Source organism: Tasmannia lanceolata, unplaced genomic scaffold (assembly GCF_043159265.1).
Source record: "Tasmannia lanceolata isolate RefF3 unplaced genomic scaffold, GAP_Taslan_0.1 ptg000012l, whole genome shotgun sequence".
Classification (NCBI taxonomy): domain Eukaryota; kingdom Viridiplantae; phylum Streptophyta; class Magnoliopsida; order Canellales; family Winteraceae; genus Tasmannia; species Tasmannia lanceolata.
In genome coordinates, this window is record NW_027518689.1 from 46,448,484 (window position 1) to 46,467,724 (window position 19,241).

Sequence of the window (19,241 nt, forward strand, 5' to 3'; positions counted from 1 at the left end):
CGAAATTAAATCGGGTTGGCTTTTTCCAACCCTAACCCAACCCAACCTGGGAAAATGCCTCCAACTCGAGCCAAAATCGGGTTGAACCCATCAGGTTCGGCTTGAGCCCGACCCAAGTTGCACCCCTAGCATCTAATAAAAATGATTACAGGTGTTGCATCACCATTTTACAACAAGTTTGATAACATGAGGCCCATCATTTTGCACAATGTTGGCCCCCCATTTTACGCCTCATGTTTTGATATGGCAGGCCCAGCGTATCCACTCAAACCTACGCATGCAGTGGGGCCCACCATTTTGAACCCATGAGTGGGCCACCATCTCTACCAAAATCCATGCACAGGGTAGGGCCCATTTTTCATATTTTGATCGGGTGGGTCCTACAATTTTCTCTTAAGCATGGGGGCATGGGGCCCATTTTTTTTTTTTTTTTTGGAATGGTAGGGATGGGGCCCATCTTACATCTCATGTTCTGATATATTGCCATAAAGTGGACAGCTACAAAGAAAAATAGACCAGATTCAAGCATTCAACAGAGAAATTACATTGCTCGGGTGATTTGAATTGTCTGTTTCTTCTGTGAGATTTTACATGATAGGCACTTAGACCTTTATTCTCTCAGAAAGAAACTCTCTCGAAACAAAATACCTTGTTTGGATAATCCAACCATTCATTTGGTAGGCCCGGACTTAAATAATCTTCATAAGATGATCCTAACCCTTGCCATTTGCAGAGATTTCTAAACTGTCCGAAGGAACGGATCATTTTATGGAGAAAATTATCTCTCTAAATCTTGGAAATAAAAAAAATTTCATGGGAAAATTTTACTGCAAGAAATGTTTTTCTCGCAATCCAAACAGGATCTAAATGAACCTCAAAAGCCAGAGGCATTACCACCACCCTCTAGAAGACCAGACCAGACCAGCCCAGAAACAGAAGAAGAGGAAACCCAATATGAGCTTGTAACCCTGCAGGCATACCAGCAAGGCCATTCTTCAAGAAGAGTAGTATCACCTTCAACCTTGAGCCAGTTAGAAGGGCCAATCTTTCAAAGCAATCTATGGTCACAGTGCTTTCAGAGACAGGCCAAAAAAACATCTTTCAGACTATGCAACAACCGTCAAATTGTTGCCCGCCTAATAACATCTCTGCAGCTTCTTATATATCTGCATAAATATAAAATTCAACATTCTATATAAACTAGTTTAAAGTGGCACTAGAATATAGACATAACATGAACAAAAATGTGTTGTAAAGCTAGTTATCTGATGAATGTTCGGCATGCAAACTCGGGTGCGTGCTCACAAAAAAAACAAACCCAGCTGCAAACTCCAAATATCGCTAGCCTACAGTGGGTAATTTGACTTCTATTGATTGTCTCAATTGATGTGTGTATGTTTTTTTTTGTTGCTTGAGCACCTTTCATTCATTATGGCATTTCCTGAACCAATCAGTAGGACAATTTCAGTAAAACTATTATGACGTGAATTTATGTCTTTCAGAAGAGCTCACCAATTTCACCCTCTCAAAAATTTCAATACAGTGAAAATGGAATGATATTGCATTAAAATTGGGATTCTTCCAATTACAAGCCTGAACCTAGAGTATTTTGTATGTCGAAACTCTATATGATTATCTACAGTTCATAAGGAAAGGGTCAAAATTGTTTTCAAGATCAGTTTCTAACAGAGTTATATTCTTTACTAATCTGCATACTGTCCCCACCCCCCCAAACAACAACACCCACCCCCACCCCACACACAAAAAATAAAGAACTACAATCAGGATTCTGTTTTGTGTAGCCTACGGGATAAATACATTATGTAGAGATGTATCCCAAATGAGATCCGTCTGCTTCATTTACAAGTTGTGTTCACAATGCAATAAAAGATTGACTATTTCATCAAACATGTCATTATAGCACATGCTTTTTTTTTTCTTTTTTTTTTTGAATAGCGAGAGATATATTCAAAAGCCGAAAGATACACGTAAAGTGTGGGCCGAGGAGGTCTTACAGAAGCTAAAAACAACACAAGCAAAAAAAAAGGGGGCTGAGCAAGCCTCTGTTATCAGAAGATCACTCCGACGCGCAAAGCAAACAGCCTCAGGCACGCTCATCCACTCTCATTAGCCAACTACCATGTGGCAGAAAGCGATGTCTCCCAGAATGACCATCCATGACCTCATCAATCATCCCAAAATATCTTCAAAGGGGCTCTTGCCCAGGTCTTTCTGCCATAGGATAATATTCCAGGTCTCCCTCAATGATCAGTTGCTCAAGCAGTAGATAAACCCCTAGCTCGAGACCAGCCCTAAGCCCCATAAGCTCAGCCGTGTTGGAGTTTGTAACCCTACTTGGCCAAAGTTCAACTTGTATGGGAGTGGTTCATCTTGAAATCGTCCTATCCTCCAAATTCAAATAGCACCCATAAAAATCCCAAGCCTACTAGAAGTCGTCGTTAGAAACACCCACAAAATGTTTCACGGGGTGGCTTAAGAAATAACAAATTGAAGATCGCCGCACAGTCAGCCTTGCTCGATCGCACCACACCTTGGTACCTTCTTCTATGTCATTCCTTTCCTTCCAGAGGGTTCCAAAGAACCCTTCCTCTTGAAAAACCCATGAAGAAAGTTCAGGACTCAATCAACCCACCAATCGAGCAAGGGAAGAACCTTTAGATCTTGAAAAAGGAAAAATGAACCTCCAAACCCGCGAAGCAAAAAAACCACAATAGACAAGGAGATGATCTATTGAATCCGCATCCACACTGGACATCGAACAGTGGTCAGTGACAATCCGCCAACAATGGATAAAATGTTCCACAATAAGAATCTTATCAAGAGAAAATCCAACACCAACAGAAACCCATGATATGAGAGGGCGGGGACATAAACCACACGTTGGAGGAGGGGGTCTCAATAGACCTCCACTCGAAGATATCTAGAGGTAAAAGGATCCGACTGTGAAAACTCCAAGCGAGGCACTACATCCACAAAGAAGTGGCGACGAAATGGGATATCCCAAGTCACAAACCCAACATGAAATACATAGGAATCAGCCATGCCCGATCCTCTTATGTGATGCCACCCTGTCGAGTCTCTATATACAGAACAACCAAAGCTATGATGGGTGGCCCATACACCCCACTGAACACTATATTTAGCAACAATCATTTCCTTCCACAAACTCTCTGGCACGTCACTGAACCTCTACAACTGCATGGAAGGAGCACTACCATCTTTCTCAGACTTTTGATACCCAAACCACCCATTCAACCAAGTGGTATCTCCTTATTAGGGTTATCCTTCTCCCAAGAGCCAGTGTCTTTTTTTCTAAGCAGATAGTTTTTCTCAAAGCACTCACGAATTGGGTCCCATAATGACTTTGAGGGGTGACCCACTCATAAGAGGATGCAAAGGTACAAGAGGAGGGTCGAACCCGACATTCAGAAGTGTCTTCCAACCTAGCAATAGCCACCTTCTCCATGCGCAAACCCATCAAAATGGACTTCGAAAGATCGATCTGTTGTCCCAAGACTACCTCATAATATCTAAGACATTCTTAAGTTTACGAATATCCTCCTCCTCAGGCCCATAGAAAAACATAGTATCATCAGCATAGTGCAGGTGAACGATGTTCCATTCTATCAGGATCACTCTTAATCCCTGGAACAACCCACCCCCATTCGCCCTGGAGATCATCCTAATGAGCCGCTTTGAAAGATAGTGAATAGGAACAATGCCTTGTGCAATGAATACTCCTGAAGAAGCCTCTTGGTGTTCCATTAACGAGAATGGGAAACCAAGTGGAAGAATGATAACGCCTTATCCACCCACTCCCTCTGATGCTAAAGACTAGCCTATTCAACATAGCACATGCTAATCCACCCTATTGTAAGCATTCTCCAAATCTAGCTTTCACAAGATCCCACTCCTTCCTCTCCTATGGTATGAGCCAATCACTAAATGAGTAACCAGAAAACCATCTAGAATTTGGCATCCAACAATAAAGGCGTTATTCGGTTGAGTCACATCATGAAGCACCTTTTGAACTCTAGAGATAAGAACCTTCACGATAATTTTGTACACACTTCCCATTAGGCTGATAGGCCTCCAATCCCTACGGGAAGCATACTATCTGTCGTGAGAAATGATTGTGATAAACAATACCACAATGCCCCTATCCAGGTCCATTGATGTGATCCAACAAGCCTTAGGGTTAGATTTATTTATTATGTTTCATGGACAACTTGTTTCGTATTTCATTAGGGTTTATTTTGGTAATCAGATCTAGGCCTAAACTCACTTAAACCTTAAAAGAAACCTTGTATCTGATTGGCCCTCTCCCATGGCCCACCACTTAAACCCATCCAATCCCCCCCCCTCCTTCTCCCTTTTAATTCCTACTGTATATCCCTTATGGCCCACCACATCTATCACTTACATCTCTGCCTTCTCTTATAAAACCCTTTTAATTCAAACCGCAATTAAAGTTGACCAACAAGGAGAGCCATCCCCATGGTTGGTCACCCCTATCTCCCATCCCCCTCACACTTGTGGTTGTAGCTAACAGTCCCTTCTTCTCTTTCCTCTTTTCCCTGACCATCTTTTCTCTCCTCTCCTACCTTCCTTCCTCCTCTCCTACCTCATGGCTTGGAGGACTTGTAGCCACCATCCTCCAGTCCCCTGTTTTTTCATTTCTCGAGCCTTCACTCCTTCTTTCTACAGTTGTTGCAGCCCTCCCTCCCTCTGGCCACCTGCAATAGGACAACATATGCCCAAGGCCAAGCACACAAGCCCAGATACATATCCCATCCATCTATTTCCTTGTAGCCTACTTCGTGATCCCCTATTTCAACCATTCCTTTATCTTTATCCCTTTTTCCTATAATCATTCATATCCTTGACACCCTTACCCTACCCAGATTTAGATCAAGATACCCACCATTACCTCATTACCCCACTAGTTATGAAGCACGAGTACTCTCCAGAGGTCCGCGCACCCGTATCAGGTGCGTATTGGGTGTGGGTGCGCCCGGGTATGCCCTGGGTGCGTACCCGCACCCAAACATCATCGGGAGGATGGGGGCGCACCCGCACTCTCCGTCGGCCTTCATCATCTGCCTTGGGTGCGCAATCAAGTACTATCCAGAGGCCCACACACCCGTATTGGTGATGTTATTGTTATTTGATTGTTCTCCAGTTAAATTGTTTGAATTCTTTAACAAAATATTTAACTTTTAACTTTTAATAAATATATAATAAAATATAAAATATATTATATTCAGCATACCCTCAATGTACCCGTATCCTATTTCTTAAAAAAATCATGTATCCACATACCCGTTTCGTGTCGTACCCGCACCACGTACCCATATCCGTGCTTCATAGCCCACTAGTCTTGCTTTGATTGTTTAAAAACGCAGATGCGGGTCAAAATGCGACCAAAGCAAATGCTAGTCGACTCGGCACAATGCGGTTGAGTACTCGGTTGACGTGGTTATAACCCGGAGAGTCAAAGGAGTTTTGATCGATGTTATAGGGCAAAATGCGGACTCGGACAAGAACATGGACAAGGCAAAAGAGAGTCAACTCGGGGGAGTCCATGATGACATGGGGGAGTTTTGAAACTATGGAGGTTTGGCCTGTAGCTCGATGGTTGAGGCTATGTTTCTCAACCTTCAGGTCGTAGGTTCGAGCCCAGCTTACCTACCAAAAAAAGTATTTTGAAACTATGCCTGCTTGGTGATTTCTCGGGAGTCGGGAATCGAAACGGGAAACGGAAACAGGAAACACAAGAAAAAAAAGAAGAGGGGAAATGAGAAACGGGAAAACAATAAAAAACCATACGAGAAACATCTTATGTTACACATTAGAAACATTTCAGAAACGATAGAGAAATGTTAATGAAAAAGCATATGAAACACAAGGAAAACATGAAATATATGATTTTGTAGATTTAAATTTTGTTAAGTTCAAATTTCTGTTTAGATATTATTTGCTTTTAATTTTAATTAAGGTATACGCTGTTATTTTCCTTTTTAATATCTATTCCACAATTTTTTTTGTGTTTTTTTAAAATGATTTTCATGAGTTTCACACATATTTTCCACACGTTTCACATACGTTTTATACAGGTTTTACATACATTTCATATGTGTTTCATATAAGTTTCTTATATGTTTCACTTGCATTTCGGAAATGAGTTTCCCACCTTTCCAAAACGCGTTGTTAACAGAGAGAGATTTGAGAATGAAATGTTGTGTTAGCCTTCTTGCCCTAACACACACACATATATATTTATTATGAGAAGAATATGAAAAGACTATAATGCCCTTAGGCTACATAAGCTTATTCTAACACTCCCCCTCAAGCTGGAGTATGAATGTCATACATGCCCAGCTTGTTACATAAATCACTCAATCGAACTCCATTCAACGACTTGGTAAACATGTCTGCAATCTGATCATTCGTTCGAGTGAACTCGGTTTGAATTTGGCCTATCTGAATCCTGTGACGAATAAAGTGACAATCCACTTCTATATGCTTAGTTCGTTCGTGAAATACCGGCTTCATAGCTATGTGAATGGCTGACTTGTTGTCACAGTAGAGGGACACAGGTGAGGAGTATGAGAATCCAATCTCTGACATAAACGATCGTAGCCAAATTAATTCACAGCTGGTGTAAGCCCATGGCCCTGTATTCTGCTTCTGCACTGGATCGAGACACAACGTCCTGCTTCTACTCTTCCAAGATACTAGATTTCCACCTATGAAGGTACAATAGCCATTAGTAGATCGCCGGTCAGCAAGAGATCCGGCCCAGTCTGCATCAGAGTATCCCTCAATTCTCAAATGGTTATGCATCCGGAAGAGAAGAACTTTCCCGGGAGCTTTCTTCAGATACTTCACTATCTGAATCACAGCTGACCAATGTGATGTCTGAGGCGCACTCATATACTGGCTAACCACACCAACAACATATGCAATGTCCGGACGAGTGACTATGAGATAGATCAACCGTCCTACTAACCGTCTGTATCGACCATGATCGTCTAGTGGCTCCCCCTGATCAAGTGAAAGCTTGACATTCGGATTCACAGGAGTCTGTGCAGGTTTTGCCCCCAGAAGACCTGTTTCTTCCAAAATATCAAGAGCATACTTCCTGTGGGACAAAGATAGCCCCCTTTGTGAATGTGCCACTTCAATGCCTAAAAAGTTATCTCAGAACACCAAGGTCTTTTGTGCTGAATTCATTCTGAAGGAAATCTTTGAGGCGTTGTATTCTTGCTTTGTCATTCCCTGTAATAACAATGTCATCAACATATACAACCAGGAGAATCAGACCATCCTTGCGTCGAGAGCTGAACACAGAATGGTCTACAGCACATTGTTTCATACCAAATTGTAGGATGGCCTCACCGAATCTCCCAAACCAAGCACGAGGAGACTGTTTAAGACCATAAATCGTCTTTCTAAGCTTACAGACGGTATGCTGCAGCTCCCCCTGAGCAACAAACCCTGGTGGTTGCTCCATATACACCTCCTCCTGCAAATCACCATGGAGGAATGCATTCTTGATATCCAACTGATATCGTGGCCAAGACTGATTCACGGCCAAAGAAATCAATACACGGATGGACAGAATCTTTGCCACTGGAGAGTATGTCTCAACATAATCAATCCCTCGAGTCTGAGTAAAGCCCTTTGCAACAAGACGGGCTTTTAACCTCTCAACAGAGCCATCAGGTAGGTATTTGACGGTGAACACCCACTTACATCTGACTACCTGAGCACCAGGAGGAAGGGAAGCCAACTACCATGTCTGATTTTTGGCCAAAGCATCTATCTCAGGCTCCATAGCTGCCCGTCATCCCGAATCAAGCATAGCCTCTCGAGCAGAGCGAAGAATAGAAATCGATGACAAAGATGATATAAATGCGGTATACGAAGGAGATAACCGAGCATAACTTACCGCATCAGAAATAGGGTGATGAGTGGTACGAGAACGAGTACGGCTCACAATGAGGGCATCAAGAGAATCATCAACCTGAGCAGCATCAAGAGAATCATCAACCTGAGCAGCATCATCAAAGGATGAGGGTAAAGGACCTGCTTGTTGAGAAGAGATGGCAGGGCATGAAGGCTCAACTGAAGTTAGAACGCTTGCGAGTATATACCTGGAAGGGACGCTGAACCGGATCCGATGGCAGACTTGGAACCGGAACCGGCAATGGCAACGGAGGAGGAGATACAGGTAAAGAAGAGGAAGCAGGAAAGTAGGGAGTATCCTAAAAAAAGGAGACATCAGCACTGATAAATTTGCGGCGAAGCTGAGGACTGTAGCATCGGTAACCCTTCTGGGTTTGTGAATAACCAAGGAAAACACACTTGATGGCCCTTGGGGCAATTTATCAAGTCTTGGAGTGAGATCCTGAATAAAGCAAACACACCCAAACACCTTGGGAGGTAACGGAGACGGATCCCCAGAAGGGTGTAACACCGAAAAAAGGGACCGATTGCTAAGAACTGAAGAGGGTAGACGATTAGCCAGAAAGCAGGCTGTAAGCATAGCGTCAGCCCAAAAAGATTTGGGAACATGCATCTGATACAGAATGGTGCGAGTTATATCTACAAGATACCGTATTTTCCGCTCGGCAACACCATTCTGTTGCGAAGTGTGAGGCACAAGACGACTGATGAATAATTCCATGACTAGAAAGAAACTCCTAAAAACCGTGCCGATCAGAAAAATACTCACGGGCATTATCAGTACGTAAACATTCAAGGGAACATGAGTATTGATATGTAATTTCAGCATAAAATAAACAAAATGTAGAAAACACCTCAGAACGATCCTTTATTATATAAAGCTAGGTCATCCTGGAAAAATCATCAACAAAAATAACAAAGTACTTCCCACCAAACATAGAAGGAGTACGACATGGACCCCAAACATCAGAATGCACTAATGCAAAAGGACTACTAACACGACTAACAGAACGAGACGGGTAGGAAACACTACTAAACGCCGTGGGAGTGATAGCATCATCCAGGTAGTATAGGCCATCTGTCTCATGCCCCGAGCCAATCTTCTTCGCCGTCGCAAGTTCCTGAAAAATACAATAAGACGGAAATAATGTTACGGAACAATTAAGGCGATTAGTAAGCTGACTAACAGAAAGAATATTGCAGGGAAAAGTAGGAACACAGAGTACAGATGATAAGGATAAGTGGGAGGTGGTTGTAACAGTCCCAGTGCCTGAAATAGGACATTGAGTCCCATTGACCAAGGTGACCATCTTAGTAGGAGCACAAGTAGGGGTGTCAACAGATCCACTTCGGGTCGGATCCACCTATGTCACAGTCACGATCCATTCAAATTCCTTATCGGTCGGGTCGGAGTCGGATTGTTCTTCGGATCCTACTTTCCACGTCATGATCACGATCCATTTTAATTCGGACGGTCCATCTGAGTGTCCTATTATGTTCCACTAAGCTAAGTAAACAATTAATTTTTTAAAAAAGAGATAGAATGGCAGTCCACTAGTAGTGTGTCTCTATGCATTTTCTTCAACTAAATTAAAATTTTATCAATGTTTAATCTACGTGTATAATAATGCTTGTTAACAATAAAACTAATCAAAATTACATACACAAATATAATGTATAACTATTATGAAAGAATATGATGCATAAAGAACAAAACCCCTCTCTCTTTTCCTTCGTGAAAGTATGAAATGAAACGACTGAAATGAGTGAAATCGCATTCCCATCCGATTCATTAAGTGATAAGAGAGGTTTTGACCAAAATACCAGTCATAGAACGGTTAGGATTAACAAAATTTGGAGGGTATTTTTGTAAACCATTTCGGATCGTGACTAACCAATGGGCATCTGTGGCGTGCCCATACACAAGCCAAAATTTTTCGGATCCCAGATTTGATGATCCGAAATATGCCCATGGATCCTATTCATATGTTTAGATCTCGTTCATTAATGTTCGGATTCGGACGATCCATCGGACTGTCTGGATCCATTGACACCCCTAAGCACAAGAAGTAAAGGAACTAGGAAGTGTAAGGGAGCAAGATGGGTTGCTACCTTCTGTGGCAAGTTTTAGGGGAAACGAGTTTCCCACCTGCCCAAGGAGTTTCCGGCTACTATGCACAGAACAGTGAGGTTGAAGAGCAGGGAATTAATGACTTCTATCAAATTCTTGCCACCACATTTTGAGCCTGTGATTTTAATGGTAGAATTTCAGAGGCTATATTGCTAGTTTGTTCATTTGAAATAAACCCCTTCCACATTGGAGTTGGAAGACTTCTATACAAATTAGGAAGAGAGTAATCATCTAGCCACTACAAAATTTTGCAAGCCTAGAATTTGAATTCTAAACTCACATTTTCAACCACGACTACACCTCTCCAATAGAGAGTTCTCCTCCTTGTCGATATTAGCACATGTTTGCCACCATCTCTCCTTCAATTGCTAGCAACTTAAACTCCTTTGTCATGTCCCTCTTTATTATGTCCTTTCAAACAATGGAGACTTCTCCTCCTCATCAATTCTCCCAATCGACTCATGGATCTCACTTTTTCACCTTTCTTCTCTTTTCTAAGCCCACTCCTAAAGCCTGCCCTTGATAAATTTAAGCTTCAAAATCATTCTCCTCCCCGCCCTCTCAGAGGATGAAAAATCAAGCCATCAGTCCTTAAGCTTGTCCTTCATATTTGGCTCATTCACCCACTCTAATTCGAATATGAATGGGACAGGCACATATGCTCTCATGTCATATTCAAGGAGCAAAGGTTAATGATCAGACGTAGGTTCTGGGTATAGGTGGCCATCACTATATCACCTCGTTGTGACCAGTAATAGTCAGTCTCAAGTGCTGATCCCTCACAATTACACTTCCTGATACCATGATGGCTATAAGTGACCTTCAAAATCAATGAAATGCATAAAAAACAACCAACTACATCAATTTCGACAACTTAGGTAAATCCCCCAAACATACCAATGGAGCTTCTTAACACTTGAAATGGCAATGTCTATAACACCAGTGAATTATGAGATAACATATGCAGCCTAAACCAAGGCACAATAATGAAGAGAAATCAATTGATGGAGGTTGTTGAGGAAAAATAAAAGGGAAAGAGTGATTCCTCCACGTCAAGTGATCAAGCTAAACTTTAATGGACATTCTTTGGGGAATAAGGATTCTGTGGGTATGGAAGTGTTCAAAAAGGATACAGCATATTGGGTCCAATTGGCATCACTAACTCGAAATGAGGACTTGGCAATATAATAATGAGTTGAGGGGCAAGATTTTGATTGAATATGACTCGATGAACGCGATAGGCTGGGCAGCTCAGAGGAACGATGGTCCTTGGACGTTGACTCATACTACTAATGCTATTCTAGAGGAATACAGAGATGCTACATCCCTTTTCTTCATGTTCCTAGGATGACTAGTGATGAACTGGAAGTTTTGCTAAAAGAGGGGCAAGTACTGGGTCTTGTATTTGTGGAATGCTCTGCCCCAGTGTGTTAGAATTTTATTCTCATTAAGTTTTGTAGGTGTCTCAAGGAAAAAAAACATTTATGATAAGAAAAGAAATAAACTATATGCTAAAAACCGAAAATGAAAAGATAAAGCAGATGCTTCCTACAGACTTAGCAATTTTTGCTGTGGAAAAGAAGCCTATTTGGTTGCATCACTTTTATAGGGAAGAACTTGGACAGTGGGCAAGAAATCAACATATTTGTTATGATTTTTTTTCCCACTTTCCAGGTTCTTTCATAGGAAAGTGATGCAACCAAATGGACCCAGGGCTGCTTAGGTTTTGGGAGTCGAGACTGTGGTCTACAGATTGGAACAACTTTTAAGTGTTTCTTAGAGGGGAAGACCCAAATGTCGCACCTCCCTTTATTTCATCCTGTGAAACAAAACTCTTTTGAATTGGGGATCGGTGGGTCAGTGTGTACTTTACCTTATCAAGCTTCAAATATGCACAGCCACCAAGAGAATCTATTAGAAAGTAAGGCATGCAAGACTGAATCCTTTCTCCAATTAAAGAATGGCATTAGTTCTTACCTAATGAATAAAATAAGAGTAAATAAGTAGTGACATTTCAAAAAAACAGTAGTGATTTTTTAAGGTTTTGTATTTTGACATTTTCACTTCCTTCCATATGGGAGGTATCCTCCTGTATTCAACCACACAAAAGGATTTTGATCAAAGGGCAGAATTGTTGGAAGAACAGAAGGAAATGGAGGTTGATTTGTCAAAATCTGAAGATCTAAATTGTGGTAACTCAACCAGGGCAGAACAGTTGGAACAAGACAAGGAAGTCGAGGCTGATTCTTCGAAATCCGAAGACCGAAATTGTTATAATTCAACCATCAATAGTACAGGTTTAGAGCTTACAGATCCTTCATTTGGACAGTTTAAAGAAGATAGGATCAGTGAAGGAAGAGATCCCAACACCAATTCGACTGTTATGGTGTATAGTATCCATGTTGAACCAAACCAGGATGAAGCAAAGACAGATTGCCAGGACTTATTGGATGATGGAACTGAAGCAGCAGATGAGCAGAACCAGACAGCAGACCAGAGAGTTTGGAGTTACAAAAGTTCGATGTGTATGTTTTGGTTGAGGTAGAGCAAAATTTAACAGGATATCAGGCCCCAATTGAACTTCCACCGCAATTCAGTGATGAGACGAATGACGATCAATTAGGCATGCCAGAGGATGTCACACAGAAGTCGCCGAATAAGCCATCGACAAGGAAAATGACTGCACCTAAGGAGAAGAACTTGGCTAGAACAAAGATGAAATTAGCAGTGCCTATACAAAAATTGACACACACACTTCTAGCCCAAAAGCATCAAAGCTTACACCCAGTTCCAGAATTGTTTTTGTCACTCGGACTTCGGAAACACGGAATAGTTCCTCTTTACCAACGAGCAAGAATCCTCCAGTGGATCTCTTATTATGGAGAAAATGGGAGACAAAGAAATCGTAAAGCAAGCCTTTATGACATTTCAAAACAGCTTGAATCTGTTAACACCTTCCACTGACAAAAAGTCTGCCACTCCTCGGCAGGTGCGTGTAAAGGAGAACCAACAAAATGCTGGGGTCGGTATGAGCCCTGGGAAAGAAAAAGGACTGAGGAAAACAGTGGAGAAGACAAATCCTCAAAAAGGGAAACAGGGACAAGAGGGCACTCTATTTTGGCAGCCCCTCTCAAAGCAGATAGTGCAAATAAATCAATTGCAAAGCCTGTATCTTCTTCTTTGCGCTTGAGGAGTGACGAAAAGGCAGAAAAAAGAAGAGAGTTCTTCATAAAATTGGAGGAGAAGTCCAATGCCAAAGAGGTGGAGAGGACACGTCTTGAGACAAAATCAAAGGAGGGTGGAAACAGCAGTATTGGTGGTCGACTTGGGTCTCAATAAGCAACGTTTTAAATTTCGGTGGAAATCCTGTAAAATCAAGGAAACGTATGAAAACATATGCAAATGATAGAATTTAAAGATGCAACTTAAGGAAGAGATAGAATAAGCACAAATACACACTTAGAACTCATATAAGCAAGACAACCATCCATAATGGTTTAAAGACATCAAACACCTAATGACATGCACTGTCACGCATGTCAAACAATTTAGTATCGGTAAAATTTCACATGTAATTCATATAAATATTTATAAATAATGCATGCACCACATTTTGCATTCACTTCGTATAAATATAATTATATAATACATACTAATATAGTATACGGCTGTTATAGTTACGATTTTGGTTTATGCATTTCGGTTTTGGTGGGGATGGAAACGGAAACATTTGGTCATTTCGTGTCGGTTTCGGTGGACATTTAAAACCATGTCAATAAGTAACAGGATAAAACCCAGCATGCTCCACAGAGGTGAGAAGGCATGATTGCCATAGACATCAACATAGGTTCTTTAGGATTGAAATTGAAGATGAAAATAGAAAGAAAAAGAAGAATTCAATCATTTGTATAAAAATGAGATATGGTAGATGATGTAGATATATGACATGCCAGAAACAGCACATAACAATGCCTAGTCAACCACCAGCAGTCAATGATGAGTAGAGGTTGGACGTATGGCCCCTCCACCTTTCATCTTTATAATCAAAGATGGTGTACAGTGGGTCATGTGAATTGACTACATAAAGGGGTTGGAGCTGAAATTCTACAATCTGTTCCTTTTGGTTTTTATTGTTCACGGGAGCTATGTAAAACCGACAAAAAAAAAAGATAATGTTTTGGCAGTGGATGGTATTGTATTTTTCAAATGCTGTTCTATAGTAAGCTCTCTCTTTTACTTGTTCAAAAGACTCCTTTATCTTTATTGTTCAGGATACTTTCTGCTTTCACCTGTCAAGTTCAGCACACAGTTACCATTGATTGAAACCTCTGTTGGTCAGTAAGAGATCAAGTTTCAAGTTCCATGGCAGTCCAAGTTTCTGAAACTTGATCAACAATTGGAATTTTGACTTGATACTGAAACATTCCATAGCATTTAAGAAAATATCTACAATATTGGTTCATTTAATCAGTAGTAAAATCTTTGAGACATTAATCTGGCTGGTGTTTTCATGGAAAATTTCTTCTGAAATCATCTCTAATAGTAGGCACAAAACTGGTTAAGGCCCACCAAGGTCTTTTCTGCTGATAAAATTACTTAACATTCAGAACCTACTCCAGAAATCTGGTGATGTAAACTTCTTGGAATTTTATGAAAGTTCTCTTCTTCAATTTAATTTTGTAACTTCGGTGGAGGATAACTTCAAAAACCTGCAGTCAATCTCTCAAAGTGCAACTTTGCCAAGTTTTGGTGTTCAAAACTGAGTTCAATAAAGTGGATGGAGTTTCTTAACACTTACACATGAAATATCTTGTTAACCACATAGGATTTTGAGAGAATATACAAACCCTTAAAGGTACATCGAGGAAGAGTGTGTAGATGAAAAAGGATGGTCAGAGATCACATGATAAGATAAAGCAGATTATTGCCCAAGAAGCAATGATTTTCACTTTGCTGGCTTAGAAGAGTTAAAAAGTAAGAGGACCTAGGGATGCTTCAGTTTGAGTCTAAAGATTTTTCTGGTGTCAGGATTAGAAAAACAAATTTTAGTTGCAAACTTGCAACTACGGGTTACTGGGATTCATGAAGGTGCCAGGGATTCTCTTAATGCATTTAGCCAACTAAAACTCATTTGATTTGTGACCAAAGTCTAGACTCCACAAACCCAATCAGTACCATATTCTTCATCACACGCTTCACCCTAGAGAAGCTAAAAGAGCCTAAAATAATATAATTGCTATCAAAGAACTAAGAGCTAATGGCACTGAAAGACAAAAAATTGCACCAAATCAAGTGTGAGAGGGCATACCACAAAAGTGAGGTAGGTCGCACGCTCCAGCCTCTAAGTTGTCAGGCTCCCTCCAGCCTATCTGTTTATGTAAAATATATAAAAAATGCCAGAAAATAAAGTGAAAGTATCTCACTTGCTGAACAGCAAGTACCATACAGAAAAATAAATATATTTCAAGGGTTTTGTTGTGAAAACTTTACAACTTCTGAACCCCACCGAATTCTTTAGACCAAATGTCTAAACCTACAGCTCCAATCATGTTTTGGTATACCCTCTGTATTTTAGGAACTCTCACTTGATTCTTGATTACAAACTTCTTCATGAAGTCCTTCTCAGTCAATTTCAACACCCAAGCCAAATTCAAATCCTTATTGATCAGACCTTCTGACATCAGAATTTGCATAATCGAACATCTAGGATGAATTCTCTTCTCCAAACTAAGATTCAAAAGATATGGGCTTCTGGAAAGAACCGATGGCTTCCAACCCATTTTGTTCACAAAGTAACCCATCACTTTCCTAATTTTCTTCTCTGATATACCCATACAAATTGGTTGCATTTTGAATGCATAAAGCATGTCATTCTCAGACCAACCCACACTCCTATAAACCTCCAATTTTCCTTCCCAGGTCGATTTGGTGATCACCGACATCATGGTGACTGCTCGGATGAACATTAATTTTAAAGGATTGAAACCCATATCCTTAATCATCATTACATTCTCACTAAAACGATCAGCTCCCACCATCAGTGCTCCGGGTTCGGTCATGAACAATTTAGAAATGCTTGATTCTGGGACACCATGTTTTTGCAAGGTTGATACATTGGATGGCATTGGTCTTTGGAGATGCAAATGAAGAAGACGTGGTGAGCGTTTGAGAGCAGCGATTATGTTTTCATTGCTACGAAGGTGACTTCTAAGGAAATCAATGCAAGGTATGGTGTTATTCTTTAAGCTCCTTTTCAACATATATGGGTATGAACAGAGGATCTTTTCAAGGTTAGTACCAGAAAGGCCCAAATCAGACAAAAAATCAAGCTTGGGCTTGAGGTTTTTGTCTGGATCGGCTAAGAGTAATGAGGGGCACTTGGTAATGAGGTTTGAAATGAAGATTTTGTCAAAATCATGGTTTTGGAATAAACTAAGGACAGAGTTTGGTTTTTCAATGGTTTCAATGCTGACTTTCTTGGCAACTGAAAGAGCTGCTGCTAGTGATAGGCCAAATGAATTAACAAGGTAAGAGACTGTAAATGAGGGTTGGTTGTTAGGGTTTGATAAGGTGGAAATGGATTTGAGAAATGGGTTTTGAAGAAAATAAAGATAGGTGGTTGAATATTGTTTGATGCTGATTTGAAATAGCCTACTGCTAAGAAAATGATGAAACATTGGCGTAATTAAGAGAGTTTGATACAACTTACAGATTGGATAATGAGTTAGAAGGGGTTCCAAGTGATTTGAAATCTGGGTTCCTTCAGATGTTTCAATGTGTGTAAGAGAGAGAGAGAGTGTGTGTGTGTGTTTGTTTAATTTGAAATCAACAATAATAGCATGTCGTGCTAGGGTTCGCTTTCTGGGAGGGGATGTAGGATTAATGGATTATCCACGAATAAACCCATGTCAGCCATTGGATTAATCGCATGAGAAGCTCTTTATATCGTTGGATCGAGCCCATGCTTGACTGGTAGGGAGACATGAAAAGCCCCATCATTACAGTTCCAGCGTGTCACCTTAGACATGTTTGTTAATTGTTTGGGCTACGTTTGTTTTGGATTTTGAGAACCGATTGTGAATCCAAAACTGATTCTTGGACTAAAAATTAAACATAAATTTGAGTCAAATAATCAGTTTTGGACTCACAATCGCTTCTTAAAATCCGAAACAAACAGGGCTTTAGATTGTGACAACCGATTGTGAGACCCAGCCTGGTCGGATGACACAATCTAAAACAAACAGGGCCTTTTGAATTTCACAATCGGTTCTCAAAATCCAAAACAGTGCTGTTCGTTGATTATGACAGTATTGGGTGTAATTTTGAATCCAATAATTGGTTTTTGACTCACAATCGGTTGCAATAGACGAACATGGCCTTCGTCTCTTTTTGGTTGCCTCATTGCTGAAGAGGTGGAGGACGGGGGTTTTGGTCTGTTAGCACGAATTGTTGTGTTTTTAGCTGTCATTTCTTTGTAGGGGTGTCAACAGATCCACTTCAGATCGTATCCACCAATGTCTCATTCATGATCCATTCAAATCCCTTATCGGTCGGATCAGATTCTGAGTGTTCTTTGGATCCTACTTCCCATGTCTCAATCACGATCCATTTCAAATAGGACCGTCGATCGAAGTGTCCTAGTAGGTCCTACTTACGTTGTACACAGTTAAAAATTTCAAAAGGGGGCGAGGGAAAGTTGCAACGACGTCGATACACAAAATTAGAGACTTAAAGTCAATGGTTAGAGAAGGAAAAGAAGAGGCTGACTCGAGACATGAGAGAGATGAGTGTCAAAATACTGAAAATAGAAATCGCTAAAAAATATGACTTATTTTTACTAAAATACCCTTGATATAATACTTAAGGTTATAAAAATTGAAGAGTATTTTCATAAAATAATACAATAATATCGGATTTCGGATTGTGCCACGGGCTTTTATTAGTTGTCTGGATCGGAGTGGTAATTTTTCGGATACTACGATCGGGATCCAAAATATGTCCATGGATCCTAGTATTGTGTCTAGGTCATTCCATTAAACTTTGGATGTGGATAGTCCATCGGACTGTTAGGATCCATAGACACCGTTATTTCTTTGTCGGCCCACCTTGCAATGAGATTTCCACTAAACCAAATTCGTCTGGCAGCTTTAAATTTTGCCATTTTTTTTACAGAAGTCTCATAGCCACCCATCTCCTTCCCGCGTTTCCTCTTCTCTTTGCCCTTTCCGTTCCTTCAACACAACCACCTCTCTCTCTCTCTCTCTCTCTCTCTCTCTCTCTCTCTCGCTCTCCTTCCTGCATTTCCGCTTCTGTCCGCCCTTTCTCCTCCTTCAACACAATCATCTCTCTATATCTCTCTCCCTCCTCCAACATTTCTCCAACTTTGGGAAGAATGTGGTTGCATCCCAAAGGTTCCGCTTCGACAAGAAATGCCTCATTTGTAGTTCTCTTCTTCCAATTTTCTCAGATTTTATGTTTTACAGATCACAAAACAAAGGTTTTCATATTTTGTTTTCTTTTCTTTTTCTTTTTTGTTCTTTTTTGCCATGTTGGCTCCGCGGGTTTTCCGACCTGAGGAAAGCAATCAAACCGAGTCTTAGGGTAACAAAAACCATGGATTTGGTGGGCCACCAAGTGGTCCCTCGTTGTCTGAAACTCACATCTAATGAACTATCATGTGAATACAAATAGTGGTCTAACAATAGATAGATAAATAGATAGATAGATAGATATCAGCCATTCAATTTTTTGTGAAATGCTGAGATTGAAAAACAAAAAGAGACAGTTGATGTTAGCCACAATTAAACAACTTGTTTTTCTGTTTTCTTAAGACAGTGGCCGCTTGATTTTCTTAAGTGGAGTTAAGTGATATTGAGTGGAGTACACATGAAGTTGAAGTTGAATGTAGCGGAGTAAAATTGAAATGGAGTTGAAAAAAAGGGTGTTTGATAAAAACCAAGAAGAAGACAGAAAATGTGGTCAATTCTAGTACTTTTCTTGGTACTTTCCCAAGAGAAAGCAACCAAATGAGGCTAAGTGGTGAAGTGAGCCTAGGGAGTAGAAGTGCAGTGGACTGGGAAAATATGTATTAAATTGTAAAAAAAAAGTAGAGTAAAGG

General features: G+C 40.6%; 1 protein-coding gene across 3 annotated transcripts; it reads right to left on the bottom strand.

Annotated features, from left to right (window-relative positions):
• Nucleotides 1-541: 541 nt before the first annotated feature.
• On the bottom strand, nt 542-16,974 carry LOC143887420 (transcription termination factor MTERF15, mitochondrial-like). 3 transcript variants are annotated; one of them, XM_077391507.1, is made up of 3 exons: nt 15,432-16,974; nt 8,991-9,113; nt 542-1,166 (listed from the first exon to the last, which is right to left on the bottom strand). In XM_077391507.1, exon 1 carries the CDS (start codon nt 16,798-16,800, stop codon nt 15,610-15,612), a length of 1,191 nt encoding a protein of 396 aa, XP_077247622.1. In that variant the 5' UTR covers nt 16,801-16,974; the 3' UTR covers nt 542-1,166; nt 8,991-9,113; nt 15,432-15,609. The 3 variants fall into 3 exon arrangements, with proteins under 3 accessions (XP_077247622.1, XP_077247621.1, XP_077247620.1); XM_077391506.1 differs by lacking the exon at nt 8,991-9,113; XM_077391505.1 differs by lacking the exon at nt 542-1,166 and having other exon boundaries at nt 8,837-9,113.
• Nucleotides 16,975-19,241: the final 2,267 nt, after the last annotated feature.